We start from the raw sequence: 16614 nt of genomic DNA, 5'->3' as shown, positions 1-16614 counted from the left end.
CTCTCTATGTTGTCATTGTTATTGTTATTGTTGTTAAGTGCCATCGAGTCTTTATGGAATTAGGTTATTATGGATTGGTTAGTGGACATGCATTAACTTTTTTTCCATATTTAGATGCAGAATAATTTAACCACTGTATCATCAGGGATCCCATCTCATAAAGATTGTAGCCTAGGGAACTCTATAGGGCTGCTCTGCTCTATCCTTCAGGATCACTATGAATCTCAAATGACTTCAAAATAACTGATCAAGTATATAAGCAGGGGTAAGTGTGGTGTCACTATCAAGGACTTACATGAGGGAGATATTTGTGGTGATGTAATATTTTGGTACCTTGATTATAGTGGTTGTAATACAAACCTACACATGTGATAAACCTGTACATATACTTTATATCAATGAAAATTTTTATTTTAAGTATTAATATAACTACAAATTAAAGTGGAAAATGAAAATGAATCCATGAAAACTGAAATATGACAATGGCTTCATTTTCCCAAATGAATTTAAAAACCAACTCAAGACTAGATTTGGTGCACTGAACACTAATGACTGAAGACAAGATGAGCTGTGACAAGACAGTTAGGGATATCACCCATGAAGAAATCAAAAGGTCATTTCAGAGACGAAAGAGAAAGAAGAGGCTAAATCAGATGATAGAAGAAACTCTGAAAATTGCACAAGAGCATAGATATGTGTAAAAAAGGGGGAGGATGAAATTATAATGCTAAAGAGATGAACAGAAGTTTTCAAAGGGAAAGCAAAGCATTATAATGAAGATAAAGCAAAGATCTGTCATGAAATGTGCAAAGAGCTGAAGGAACTAAAGAACAAAATCAAGCCTCATGTTGCAGTACTAGATTCTTTGGTAAAAATCTTGAATGATTAAAAAAAAAAACACCAAAAGACGATGAAAAGAAAACACAGAGTCTCTGCACCAAAAAGAATTGGTCGACAATGAACAATTTTAGGATGTAACCAATGAAAGTGAAAGAGGAAGTTCAAGCTGCACTGAAGGTACTGACAAAAAGTAAGGCCCCAGGAATTAATGGAATCAATTGACATGTTTCAATAAGCAGATGTAATCTTAGACACACTCACTAATCTATGTCCAGAAATTTGGAAGACACTTACCTGCCCAAATGACTGAGAGACATTCATATTTGCTCCCATTAAAAAAAAAAAGTGACCCAACTGAATGTGGAAATGATCAAACAGTACCATTAATATTTCCTGCAAGCAAATTTTGCTTAAGATTACTGAAAAATGGCTGGAACAATGTATCAACAGGGAAGTGCCAAAACTTCAAGCTGGTTTCAGAAGAGACCTTAGCACAAGGAATATCATTGCTGACTTCAGAAAGATTGTGGCTGAAAGAGGAGAGTACCAGAAGAACATCTCTTTGTGTTTTATTGACTAGACAAAGGCATTTTACTTTGGGGATCATAACAAAGTATTTATAACATTGGGAAGAATTGGGATCTCAGAACACTTAATTGTGCTCATGCACAACTTATAGATAGCCCAAGAAGGAGATGTCTGAACAGAACAAGAGGTCTGAACAAGGTCTAAAATAAAGAAAAGTATACATCAGGGTTGTATCTTTTCTCCATACCTATTCAATCTGTATTCTGAATAAATCATTCAAGCATCTGGACTGTATGAAGAATAATGTAACATCAGAATTGGAGAAAGACTCATCAACATCCTGTATGATGCAGATGACACAGTCTTGTTTGTAGAAAGTGAAGAAGATTTGAACAACTTACTGCAGAAAATTAAAGACTATCATCTTCAATGTGGGTTATATCCTAACATCAAAAACCAAAAAAATGCTCACCACTGGACCAAGAGTCAACAACATGATAATTTGATCATCATCAATTGCCATGGTAATAGCAGTCAAGTATCTTAAAAGGTGCCTTGAAATGGGAAGGACCTCTCCAAGATTGTAAAGAGCAAGGATGTCGGTTTAAAGGGTAAGGTGCACCTGATGCAAGCCACGGTATTTTCAGTTGTTCCATGCACCTGAAAGTTGAGAAATGAATAATACAATGGATAAAGAAGTCTGAGCAAAAATCAATGTCTTTGAACTGTGTGTTGGAAAAGAGTACTGAATATCTCATGGATTGCAAAAAAAAACAAAAAAACGAGTGTGTCTTGAAGGAATTATAACCAAGGTGCTCATAAGAAGTAAGCAGAGTGACACTTTGTCTCATATGGGTACACTGTCAGGAGTGACCAGTCCTTGGCAAAAGTCATCATGTTGGAAAAAGTAGAGGATCAGAGAAAAAGAGGAAGAAAGGCCCACAACAAGAAGTGTTGACTAACAATGAGTTCAAGAAGATCATGAAGATGTCACAGGAAATAGCAAGGTGCAGCTCTATTGGTAAGAGGATCACTATGAGTTGTATGCAACTCAATGGCACCTAGCAACATAGCTACACAGACAGCAGTCAATGCAAGGAATTGAGTTAAGGGTATATAGAATTTTTTGTGAGGTCTTAAAACTTTCTGGAACTACATGTTGTGGTGTTAGGTGCCTTCAAATTCAGTAGGACTCATAGCGACCTTATGAACAATGGCTCTGAACTCTGTCCTATTCTGTTCCCTTATCATCTCTGACTCACTTGATCCGTTACTGCAGTCACTGTCAGTTTCTCTCATGGACGGTCTGTCTTTCTTTTGCTAATGTTCCACCTTTCAATTCATGATATCCTTTTCCAAGAAATGGCCTCTCCTAGCAACATGTCCAAAGTATGTGAGACAAAGTTTACCATCCTTACCTTCAAAAGAGCACTCTGGCTGCACTTTTTAAAAGATGTATCTGTTCTTTTAGCAGTCCATGAGATATTCAGTATATAGTTTTTTCAAAATAAAAGAATTAAAAAAGACTATACCTCTAGGCTCAATCTTCTGTCACTACGCTTAAAATTGCCAAGGAGGAAGGGTGATTTGGTAACCACAAGAAGCTGAACGAACATTTGCGTCTGACTTTTCTGTAGGATAAATTATATAATCACTCAGTATTCAATGATCCTGATTCAATATCACTGAAGAGAGCAGGTGATAATCAAGCGCATTTTGAGAGTATCAATTGTGAATTACCTGGAGAAGTTTCAAAGTCACTTCTCAAATTCAATTTTAGAACATTGTTATGAAGTAAATGCATCCTGACATAAACAAGCTATATTAAAATGTAATTCTGCAACAAGGCTACTTACTTAGGATTTTTGTTAGTTTTGTTTGTTTTATTTTCCTTACTGGGCACTAAAATCATGAACTTCTTATTTAGGTAAGTTTCATCCATTTCAACTTTCTGTCATAATACTTATCCTGGTTTTATTTAAAGGAGCTCTGGTGGTCTAGAGGTAAGAAGCTGTGTTGCAATTCTGAAGCATATGATTCACATCTGACAGCAGCTCCATGGAGAAAGATGGGTACCCTCCTCCTTGGGATTAACTGCTTCTGAAAACCCAGTGGAGTGTCAGTTATACGTCATTTCTGACTCAAAGGGGCACAACAACAACAACAAAGTTGGCGTGGTTGTAAGGAATTACACTGTCAACACAAAGGTATGTGGTTCGAATCCATCTGTGGGAGAAAGATAGGCACTCTCCGTGTGATCTGAAAACTCACTGGAGGGTCAGCTATGGTTAAGGTTCGACTTGATAGTACACAACAACAACAAAGATTTGGGAGACTTAGCTAGAATTTATAAACAGTCTCTGATGGGGTAATATGTAACATGTTGGGCCCTCCAGAAGTTCCACAGGAGGAAGCTAAGTAATCTCCTATTTATTATAAAGATTAATATCCTAAGAAATTTTATGTAGTCATGAATCAACTCAGTAGTAAGAATTGACTCAATACCAGTGTAATTAGTTTGGGTTTTGGTATACTTTGTAATAGGTTCATTTAACATGTTTCTCTGTATTTACTGGTATCCTTTTTACAAAGTCACTGTTTCTAATCCTTGACCATGGGGTTAAGTAGCAGGCTAACTCATCTTCTGTCATTCTTTGTGCATTCCAGATTGTCCCTACATTTTGTAATATGGTGTTTCAGAATAATTACTGTAGTCTCAAAGTAAAGGGGTTTTCCCCCAAAGTCTATTCTATTTACAGCTATGTACTAATACATAAATAAATAAAAACTAATCAATAAATATTCGTCTCTCAAAATTCAGAGGTTTGATTTGGCTCAGCTGGAGTTTTGCACATTAGGTCTGATCCAGCTGCAGGAATTATCCTAGGTTAAGGATCTTTTTTTTTTCAATTTACAACTAATATTTCATGCTCATGTGTGTTTTTTTAAAAAAATTGTGATTTTAATGAAAGCTTGTAGAGAAGTGAGATTCTCATTCATTCATTGTTGCACATTTTACCCCCCTCCCATCCTACCTCCTCCCCCAGCTCACTTTTTTTTAACATTGTTGTACAATTACCTCTCTTACCTCTCCCCCCCCAATCTTCTTTGCAATGTACCTCTTATTATGAGCTGCGGTCATATGTATAATACTTAATCATATATTCCTCTTAAACAGTTCTTTCCTTCATCTGTTCCAGTGCAATATTTCTTATCTATTCACTCTTATCCTATTCTCCTCCCAATCCCCCATGTCAGACTTGTTTTATATAACAGTGGTGCTATGCAGTATTTGTCTTTTTGTGACTGAGATATTTCACTCAGCATAATATCTTCCAGGGTTGTCTATGTTGTGTAATGTTTTACAAGTTCATTGTTTTTCAGAGCTGTAGAATATTCCATCATGTGAATATACCATAGTTTTTTTATCCATTTGTTTGTTGATGAATACTTTGGTTGCTTCCTTCTCTTTGTTATTATAAATAACACAGCAATAAACATGTGTATATATGTGTTTCGATGGTGGTTCTGATTTCTTTAGGGTATATTCCAAGTAGTAGCATTGCTGGGTCGAAAGGTATTTCTTTTTTCAATTTTTTTTAAAAGCATCAAACCACCTTTCATAGTAGTTGCACCATTTTACATTCCCACCATCAGTCAATAAAGATTCCAATCTCTCCTCCACTTCACCAGCATTGCTATTGAAGTTGGCATGCCCAGGTTGTTAATTCCTATTTTAATTCTGTCATTTCTACCATTCAATTTAGTTTTCTTTTTATATACCACAGAATTTAGTGCAAAGGAAAAGGTTAAAAGGAACTTTCAAGAAGTGTATGAACTGAACTGGAGACTAAAAGAAGACATTTCCTGAAAAAGGATCAGCCAGAAAACTCCCCACATGAATGAATGGCCTGTTCCATAAATATTAGAAATCACAGTTGCTCCCGTTAGAAGACAGAAAAAGAACTTAACCATTAAGCTGTTTGACTTAGAAAATGTAACCTTCAGGGAACTTCAAACTGGGAACAAATTATGCATTTAGAATCTTTTATTCTAAATTCTGTGGGTTTGGGGTTTTTTTTTGCTTTACACAAATAATTTTCCGTTTTTCCTTCATGTACTCATGTTTTATCTAGTTCCATTTACCTTTTTTAGGGTTCCATATTTTTAGTAATTTCATTTTTTTTATTGATTCATTAATCATATAGCTTATATCATTTATAATGTTCATTCTATTTTTAAGGAAGACTAACATGGAGAGACACCGTTATATGGAAATTATCAAACAATATTATTAATATCACACACACAAGAAAAACCACAATAAATATTATTTTAAAAAATGGTTGGAGCAGGGCATGAGCAGGGCTGCCAGAAATTCAAGTTGGATCCAGAAAAATCCATGGAATGAAGGGTATCACTGCTGATCTCAGATGAACCTTGACTGAAAGAACACCAGAAAGATGATTGCCTATGTTTCCTTAACAATACAATGACATTTGAATGCATGAATCATAATAAACTTTGGACAATGATGAGGATGAGAATTTCTAAGCACCTAATTATGTTAATGCAGAGCCTGAACATGAACAGAGAATCTACTGTTACAACAGAAAAATAAGAGACTGCATGGTTTGAAATTAGGAAATGTGTGCTTCAGAGTTGTATTATTTAACTATTCCTATTCAATATGTGAAAGATACATCCCTTCTTGTGGGGTTAACCATTACTATCAGTGTTGCCCCTGCCTTTGTCACAAGTGTCTTTACCCACTTATTTCCCTGCTCCACCATACACCAGGATACCCATCCACTTCTACCCACTCCCTTCAACATCTCCCATAAAACAAACAATTCAAGAGCCATATTGAAGACAAATCAATGTCTTGGAGCTGTAGCAGTGGTGAAGAGTATTAAATACACCATGGACTGCTAAAAGAATAAATATGTCTTAGAAGAATCCAAGCAGTGTGCTCCTTAGAAACAAAGGTGGTAAGACTACGTCTCATATAATTTTGGCGTGTTTTCAGGAGGGACCAGACTGTAGAAAAGAACCCCATGCTTGACAAAGAAGAGGGTCATTGAAGGAAATGCTGACCTTCAACAGAAGGAGAAGATGGATTGACACAGCAACTGTTGCAATGGTTTTAGACACAGGATATTCTAAGTATAGCACAGGATCTGTCAAAGTTTCAATCTGTTCTACATGGGGTCAGAGTCAAGACAATGGTACCTAACATAAACAACAGGATACTAAATTAAAAAGGAAAAATCTATAAAGATAGTCTATTCCCTCAAGAGAAGAACCTAGATGTGTCCTTTCTCCCATAAAGCAGTGAATAAAATAAATATGAGTAGAAAGAAAAAATGACTCAGTCTTCAGTAACTCAAGAACCTACAGGGGAGTGATAACACCAATTCCCAAAACAACTAAGAAAAATACAATAGTCAAAGCAATAACACTGTCTTATTTCTAGAAAAAGTCAATGGTTTTCTCAGTATCTAATACTTAAATTAAGCACAGAAAAGAAACCATAGGAGATAAAATCCATATTCCCCACCAACCAGTCATCATTTTCTTTTCCCCTCAATTCTCTGGTTGTTGAATTCTCAGTTCTTCTATTCCAGCTTTTATAACAGTCTCCAATGGCCTTTATTTTGACAATATCTTTATCTCTTGTTGAGTTTTCACTTTCTGCTCTACTATGAACTTGGTTCACCTTTCCAATTTTGATATTTCCACTGCTGTGCAAACATTTATAGGATGCTATGTACTTCAATACAGCTAGCTAAGGTTGTAAAAACCAGTGATTTAGAAAGTGAAAAATATGGTCTCCAACAAAATCAGCCACTCAAAAGCCAACAACCACTGTGCATTTAAGAATACATGTGTAAAACATCTAACATGGCATGCTTGATCTGATGATAACCAATTTTAATAGTAAGTAGCTCATACACAAAAAAGAGGAAATTTGGAACCTGCATTTGAATTTTTATGTTCACTATGAACACGTTTTATGAACACGTTCTAGTACTCAAAGAACAATTAGATGTGCATTTCTCATAAAAAATAGAATTAACTAGTGATAATTTTCAATGTAGATTTTAAATAAAGCGATAGAAGCTCTGTATGAAATTAAAATGTCCTAAAAGCTCTTTGTAGACTCCATTGAATATGTAGAATTCACCTAGACATGGATTTTTAAAACCAAGAAATGTGTGAAAAAGTCTTCTGAGTAGTAACTACTAGTTTATTCATCTACTTGTTTAACAAATTCACAATGAAAACAGATATTGTACTTTCACATATGGCATCAAGAAAATAAAAGAGTGGGTATGTGAAAGGTCGAGAAAAGCAAATTGATCCCCACACTTGGCTCGAGCAGCCTCAGCTTTTTAATAGTCTCATATAGCAAAATACCATCTATGTGTTAACTCTACTAATTGGACATATGAAGATTGTATACAGCAAAATCTTGAGTGAATACTTAACACCATCAATATGATTTCAACACCACCCTGAGAAAAATTCATCTTATAACACCAGTAGGATGTTCTTATAACACCAGTAGGATGATCATACATCCGATTCTACTTTCACCAATTATAAAAGTTCAACACTTGAAAAGAATCATTTTCCTCTAAGAACTCTCCCATCTTCAGTGTGCTTCCTTGCTCCATCTCCGTCAAATGAGGACTTCTTTAGCCATGTACCTTCTGTAATAGACCTGGCTTACCCAACTCTCGGGACAACAAAACCATCTTAACTATCTTAGGAAGTCTCTGAGTACAAATGTTTTCTTGAATTTATATTGTAAAGTGAAAATCTTGTCATGGAATATCACCAGATATGGGTCCAAACTCAGAGACTGTGATAGAAAATTTTATTTCTGACCGCTCATATTGATATTCCTAAGAATTTATACTTAGGAAAAGAAAATATTTTTATATGGTCAATCCACCAAATAAATTTAATAGATGCTTGAAATTAGTTTTGATTAATTGAGATGCTGTTTCTCCATCAGCTGACATATATAATATGCAATCATGTCATTCACTCATTTACCCCAAAATTCAATTCACATTTAAATGCCAAGCACGGTGGAAAGTTCACAATAAAACCACAAACAAAATAGACAAATGATAAACCCAATTGGGGCTTGCAGTAAGGAATATTGACTGTAATGGTTGAAAACACAAGGATTGACAAGAAACTATGGGAATTGATACTGGGATATGTAGTGAGAAGACTAATGACATCATCCTCCAGTGATGTCCATGCCTTAATCCCTGGAAACTGCAAATGTATTAATTAGCATGGTAAAATGGATTTTGTATATTAAATTAAGATTAAAGTTCAAGTTTTACAGACTCAGTTATGAGTCAGAGTTGACTGGACAGCAGTGGGTAAATGGAACTGCTTTGAACTTATTAACTTCCCAGAAGACACTGCTAACAAGTTGAATCAGACTTATAATGTTGCTATAAAACAAAGCAGAATGTCTCCATAGGGTTTTTAAAGTTATAAATCTTTACAGGAGCAACCCGCCTCATATTTAGTTGATGTAGTAGTTGGTGGATTTGAATTATCAACCTTTTTGGTTATTAAACTCACAGCAACCTGATCCACTACATCACCAGGGCTGAGTAATGAAAACAATTCACTATTCTTGCTGTCTCTATACACCAATATCTGGGGCATCCACTGCCATCAAATCACTTCCAACACATATTGATCCTCTCTCAGATTTCTGAGGCTGCAAACCTTGATAGAAGGAGAAGGCTCACCATTCTTCAGGAGAGTGACTGCTGGATTCGAACTGTTGACCTTTGGAATAGCAACACAAAAATGCATTCAACTACTCCAACAGTACTCCTTAATATCAGGGCAAATAGATATTATCCATATGAACAATCATTTTTATTTCCTGAAAAATGCCTCCCATAACAAATATTTAACATTATATTCCCATTATAAAATGTTATGTAAGTCATAAAACAGTCTTACATTAAAAAAAAATAATAACCTCCAACAAAACTTTCTTAAAGCACCAGAAGAACAAACTTCCTTTGCCCTTGTTCTTGCCTTTTCCATGTTCCTGTACTCATTATTAACCCAACTTGTCTTTGCTCCAGTGTTATTATACATGCAAATTAATTGCTTTAGGCACTTTGTCATTTTAATTTAAAAATCTGAGAAGAATTGAGGGCTTAATTCAATTTACCTGTATCCAAATAATAATTATTGGGCACCTGATACTAAAAGGCTCAGTGCTGAGGGCCAGGGGCATGTGCTCTTCTCACTGAGGGCCCCAGCTCCTGTCTAATGGGGAAAGGCCAATAATGAACATGGATCCCTTTCGGCGTGGATGAAGGCTATAAGGATCGCACAGACATAAGCAAGAGATATTTTAGGGCTTGTGTAAATTCCTTTGCTGGAAAGGGAAGACAAGGGGAAAGGAGGTGGAGAGGAAAGAAAGGAGCAAACCTTCATCTAGCATGAAGAGAAGTGCAATTTACCTAACTGAAAAATAATTGCATTCTAACAATTAAACCTCCTCCAGAAAGAAAGAAAGAAAAATTGGGATAATTACCTGGACTACCTACCTTTTATCACAATTACTTGTATATTATTAAAAGAAAAAGTCTCTTTAGTCTTCTAAAAAAGAACTTACCTTGTTTTGAAATCAAAGTGCTAATTAGAGGGATGTCAGCAATAGAAATAAGTTTGTATATGGGACCGTTTGGTCTTGAAACAAATGAGCAAGTTAAATTTATGTTAAGGAAAAAGCAATAGGAAGGAAAAAAAAATACACCTTTTCACCGGCTTGCTTAGCAAATGTGATTTGCAGAGTACTTCGCTTTTTAACACCTCCCCCTCCTTTATGTGGCAAAGTCACTTTTCAGTGGTAATAAGTTACAATCATGATACTTTTTTTCTTGATTTGTTCATTAACTACAAAGGAAGTAACTATTTCCAGAAGAAACAACAGATTTTACTTTAAAGTCATTGTTCAATTCAATCATAGGGAGCTCTGGTGACATAGTTCATGTGAAGTTGCACCTCTAACCCAAAGTTCTGGAGGTTCTAATGCACTAGCAGCAACATGGAGAAAAGATGGGCAGTCTCCTCTCTTGTAATTTGCAGCCTACAGCGCTGTCTGGTCAGCTCCAATTCCCTGGCAATAAGCTGGAGGAGGGTTTTTGGTATTTTTTTTTTTTAATATTGTCATTCTTTTAAAAAAAATCAGTCAATGATGTATTTCCTGTATGAACTAAAATTGATATTTACCTAACAAAAACATTAGGGATTATAATTCCAATGTTTCACTGTTACACATTTTCAAGTCAAATGAGAACTTGATATAGTCACAGAGTAGTAGAATTTTAATTTCTAGATTTTTTCCTTTCCCTCGTTTAGTTTTAACACTGTTTAAGCTGATGAAGAATATGTTTGTAAAGCATAATAACAAAAGTGCTAGTTTTATTTTAAACATTATTAAAGTTCAACAATAATCACATAAATTTAGAATTTGAAGGAGAAAATGAATTTTATGAGGAATATTGATTTACCACGACTATGTTTAGAATTGCTGGCACATGGTGATAAGAAAAGCAGACAAACTTTCAGCTGATTTTAGTATTTGTATCAATTTCTACCAGAGTCTTCTCAATTGCATGTTCTGAATCTGAAAATAGGACACTGTCTAAGGATTACAGAAGAAGAATCCATGCCTTTGAGCTGTGGTGCTGGAGAAGAGGGCTGACTGGACTGCCAGAGAATAAACAAGTCTGTTCTGAAGAAAGTGAAATCAACATGCTACCTGAAGTCAAGGAGCGTGAAACTCTATCTCACATATTTGGGGCATGATAAGAGGTATCAGTCCTTGGAGAAGGATAACTTATTTGGGAAGGTGGAGGGCTAGCGTAAGAAAGGAAGATTCTCAGCAAGGTGGATTGACACTGAAACTCTAACAATGGGCTCAAGTGTGAGGGAGGTGGTGAAGATGGCACAGGACAAGGCAGGGTTCAGATCCCTCCTTTATAAGATCACTATGAGCTGTAGCCAACTTGACACATAAAAACAACATAAATTTCTATACAAAATGCTCTTTTTAATGATTATACTGAGGGCAGGATGCTCTTTCATTTATCCACCCTTACACACTATTGCATTAAAAAAAAGTAATCCAAAATTGGAGAAAGCCAAAAGATCACTCTTGATGTTAGGTGACATATGTTTCTACATTTAAGCATGGGGCCAGCTTAAGGGATATGTCACAGTTGCACAGGGTCCCCACCACTCAGTGAGGATTTATGCTGGGATGTCACTGTGAAATTCCTAATAATTTTTGTCTTTGTGTTTTAAGTGAAGTCAGAGCACATCCAAGAAGCTGGGAGCTTGAACTTACAAGCAGCCCTGCCGCACCTTGCCCTCTTGAGAGCTACCTGCTCCCTGCCTCAAGGTCTCTGCCTCCTACAGCTGTGGATAAAGGCACTCGGGGCAGTGCCAGGAGGGCCGGGGTCAACACACACCCTTAGTGCTGAGTCAAGGGGTAACACTGCAACTGTAACTGAAGGTCACACCACAGGTACCTCACACCCTAGAGAGCCTACCAAACAGAAAACACTGACAGATCGAGAAAAAGAGACCTCCCCAAAATGAAAACCTTTCTTCCTGACTTTTTTAAAAAAACATGTCTTGTATGTTTATTTTGCATTAAGCCCCTTAAATATTCTAGCCATCCTTTTTTTATGTAAGTGAGTATATGCATGTGTAGTTATTTTTGTCTTTTAGGGAGCTCTGCTGGCCTAGTTGGTAAGAAGTTCAACTGCCCCTAAAGTCAGGCAGTTCAAATCCACTGGCTGCTATGTGGGAAATAGATGGGCAATTTCCACCAGGCAAAACACAATCTTTGAAAACTCACTGAATGGTCAGCTATGAGTTGGTTCCCACTCAACAGTACATAACAACTACAACAACAATCTAATTTTATCTGAGTTCATTACAACAATTGAATTACCATGAAAAATATTTAAGAATCCCTTACAAGATAAAGGGGATATTCTAAATTCAAAAGCAGGAGAAGGCATTATGAACATTTTTCTCATTAACAAAATCTGCTTTACACTGTTGATTTCTTGACAGTTGGGAGATTTTTGGTCAGAATCCAAAGTCGTCAAATATTAATAGTATAGAGATACATCAGATATGTTGAAGGGTCCTCAAAAAATCACCAACTAATTTTAGCTCATTTCAATTATTCACAGAAAGTACTTTTACTGAACCATTCTTAATCATCAATTTCATGCTCAAAAAGCCAGATCATTTATAATTAATCATTTCACACCACACCTTCATAATTCTTGAATTATTCCACTAATAATAAAGCAGATGAACAAAATATTCTTATTATACATCCTTCATTTTGTTTTGCTCTTTTGTTTTAGGAAGCTTCATGATAAACTCAGTTTACAACCTCTCAAGGTTTTCTTCATTTCATAGATGGCACCGAGACTTGAGTATAAAAACAATACAGATATTCCATAATTGAATGAAGGCAAAAACAATTTTAATTAACTCAAAATGACCCTAAAACATATATTTAGACCTAATAGCTAACATTTCCAATATTCCTGAGAAAGAACTAAAATTGCCCAAAAAGTTTATGATGCTATACAGCATGTGTTAAAAATTAAGAACTCTCCAAACAGAATTGGTTCCTTTCATCTTAAAAAATAGCCCATGATACTTGCAGAATTGACCTTTCTACAATTGTAGCTGAACTCCAATTTATCAGTACTTTCATTGTTAACACCTTAATCTTAAGAAACTGCCCTTCTCTTTATCCCCTTTTTATCATACAACCCTCATTTCTAGTATACAATTCTGACTCCCTCTTCAACTAGTGTTTAGATACTTTTTCACACAAAAGGAGAATATGTAAACGCTAATGTGAGTCTGTTTCCATTTCAAGAAACTCTTATCCCATTGTTATATCTTACAAAGAAGCCCAAGGAGAACCTTTTCAGAAAACCAAGCCACTTAGGTCAACTACAGAACACATCACACCACACACTCCAAAATCCAAAAGAAATAAATTCATGAATAAAATGAGAAGAAAAACCAATCACCTACATTGCTCATATACTCTGAAAGCAGGTCCTGAAGAGCCTGGCGAATTGCATTGCATTCTGCAATAATTCGTTCGCGATGAAAATCCCTCGTGCACGAAGAGTCCGCCAACAGCGCAGCACCCCCAATAATGGCTTCTAGACGTTTCTCTAGTGATGGTCTTATTTCTTCCTCAGTTACTGTGAGTGGATCCAGCACAATTAAAGTCTAAGGGAAAAATATATTGTAATGGTTAAAAATATGTTACTCTAAAAAAAAATATGTTACTCTATTGTTATGACAAACAAATATTTGTTTTCATATTTTTAAATAAAGACGATAATACTTCTACTGTATCATCTTTTTCTTCATAACCAGACCAGGTAGGGGAGTGAGGATTGTAATGTGATTATAAGCATCTGTTCCAGCACCAGATAGACTTGGATTTAAATTCCACCTTTCTAACTTAAACAATAGTGCAAGTTCACCCAGATAGTATACATTCACCTTCTTCATCCATAAAATTGGATTATTAAGTGTTGTCTGGTATAGAAGACTTTGGTGAGAATAGTATGTATGCTTAACAGAGTCCCTAGTACATCTATCTACAGTGTTAAATTTTATGAGACGTCACTTTGCATGCAATAGTTTCACATATATCATCTAATCTTGACAACAATTCAAGAAAGCAGCCAGCAAAAGATTTGTGAACCTCATTTTTCATTAAGGGATTTTGTTGTTGTTAAGTGATGTTGAGTCATAGACAAATCATAGCAACTCTATGAATAAAAGACCTGAAGTGTTATAACAAGTGTTATAACTTTCATTGTTTCTCCAAGTTCCTAGAGGTTCTGGAGACAAGCTATTTCAGAAGTGGATGCCATTCCTGCTTCCAAGCTTGTTTTAATCAGGGAGCTCCATCAAACACTGTCCACTATGGATAACCATTATAACATTTGACACATTAGTGTCACAGTGTTTAGCATCACAGAAATCAGTTACCTCTGTACAGCAAATGGAAAGACCTGTGCTATACCACCTAGAAGAATGTTTGACCAAAAATCATCAAAACCAGGCCTGAGGACCGCAGATTAAAATCACCCACCTTGGCTTGTTAGCCTCACATTCTATCCAGTAGGCCAACAGAGTTCTCTCATTGTTGTAGAAGGGACTTTTACCCAAGATTATTTGTGCAAGATTATAGAACAAAAAGCCCCAACAATATTCAGACAAGTTGTAAAAGAAGCCAATACAGCACGGGATGGCCGAGTCTGATTTCTACCCTCTTCATAAAAGGGAACTTTCCCTATCAGTAATATTCAGAGTCACAAACAAACAGCAGCTTGGTCAGACAAGCCATCCTGCATGTTCCAGCTCTATCTACCAATCATTGGGCCCTAAGTCATAGTTTACTTACATTTGTGTGGTTTATTAGAGGAATAGGTTGGAGAGTGGAGAGGCAAAGATTATCACACAATGCAAGTTCATGTTTAGTCCAGCAATCCAAACCCAGAATATTGTTTGGTGTTGTCATATACTGTTGAGTCACCAGCAACTCATAGCAATCTTATGTACAACAGCCCTAAACTCTGCTCTATCCTGTGCCAATCTCATTGTCTCTGACACACCCACCCTTACAACTCCAGTCACGGAATCAATCCATCTCATCAAGGATCTTCCTCTCTTGTGCTGTCCCTACACCCTCCCAACCATTAATTCCCTCTCCAAGATCTGGCCCCACATTGCAACATGTCCAAAGTATGTCAGACAAAGCTTCAGAATCCTTGGAGCAGCCTTGTCTCACCCTCTTGAGGACAAACCTGTTTGTTCTCCTAGCAATCCATGGTATATGCAATACTCTTCAGAATGACAGCTCAAAGGCATCAGTTCTCCTTCTCTCATTCCTAGCCATTGTCTGGCTTTCTGATACATAGCAACTAATTGCAAAGACAATGGCTTGGATCAGGTGCACCTTGCCTCCAGACTAACATTGTTTTTCTTCAGTACTTTGGAGAGGTTTCTGACAGCATGCTTTCCCAATGCAATCGCCTTTTAATTTCCTGGATGCTGGTACCAGGAGTGTTGATTGTGGAGACAAGAAAGTAAAGCTGTTAACAAACTCAATCTCTTCATCATCTATCCTGAAGCCATCAATAGGTCTAGTGGTGAGAAACCTTGTTTTCTTGATATTGAGCTTCCATCTATATTGAAGGCTGCAGTTCTTGACCTTCTGCAACAAGTGCTTCATCCTCCTCCATTTCAGCAAGCAAGGTTTTGTCATCTGCATAACACTTTAACAAGGCACAATTCCTCAATTAGTGACAGTCCAGGTTAAGCTCAGCTGCACAAATGCAAAAAGTCTCTAGTTTCCCCAATAATCCAGCAAAATTTGCCTTGGAGCAGTTAAAAGTCAGCTTTTCCTTCAATTGTCTGGCAAGCAATCCTTTAACTGTAATATAAATGTAAGATTCCCCAGGTTATACCTTGCCACAGTATCTTCAAAGAAGTGCCACTGTCTCCATCTTTTATCACCAATACCAGGCTGTTTCACATTGTAGGAAGTTCTCTCTCTTATATTTGTCCTGTAGCTGTTAATGATTTTCAAAACTATGCGCCCACAGTTGAAAGAGATGAAGACTATGCCCCACCCTCAGCCACAGTGTGGGTAATGTCTATAAAAACTAAAGTTAGAGTTTCTGACAACACACAAATATACAGATTTTGTAAGCCCCAATTCAACATTAAAGGAAACTCTCATGGCCTAGTGGGTAAAGAGTTGCACTGCCAAGCCAAAGGCACATGGTTCGAATCTACCAACTCCTCTCCTATGCAATTCAGAAACTCCAAAACTTTGCTGAAGGGTCAATAAGGAATCAGTTCCAACTCAATTGACAACTCAGTGACAAGAAGACAACTCAATATTTCGCACTGATTAAAAAAATTTTAATATTAGTTCTTTATTAATCCATCACCAGATATTTCCAGCATAAGACTCTAACATAGTATTTTTTAGATTATATTTAAATATAAGTATTCAAAACAATGGAAGTCCCTTCCCAAGGCTCCCCCCTACCAGACATTACCCTCTTGGAAAAGTAAAAGAAAAGATTCTTTCATTATTTTACAAACCCT

At 36.3% G+C, this 16614-nt stretch overlaps 1 protein-coding gene across 1 annotated transcript in view; it reads right to left on the bottom strand.

The window, feature by feature from the left end:
- The window catches only part of CTNNA3 (catenin (cadherin-associated protein), alpha 3), a 2453748-nt gene that overhangs the window by 1800074 nt on the left and 637060 nt on the right, over positions 1-16614 (bottom strand). The window contains exon 7 of the mRNA XM_006889022.1: positions 13507-13710. Within this exon, the coding sequence (XP_006889084.1) occupies positions 13507-13710 (204 nt within the window). The remainder of the gene's footprint in view (positions 1-13506; positions 13711-16614) is intronic.

This window comes from Elephantulus edwardii, unplaced genomic scaffold, assembly GCF_000299155.1.
Source record: "Elephantulus edwardii isolate Elephantulus edwardi_28Jun2011 unplaced genomic scaffold, EleEdw1.0 scaffold00074, whole genome shotgun sequence".
Lineage (NCBI taxonomy): Eukaryota > Metazoa > Chordata > Mammalia > Macroscelidea > Macroscelididae > Elephantulus > Elephantulus edwardii.
Note: the sequence above shows the minus strand (reverse complement) of the source record. Positions and strands in the feature narration are given on the sequence as shown.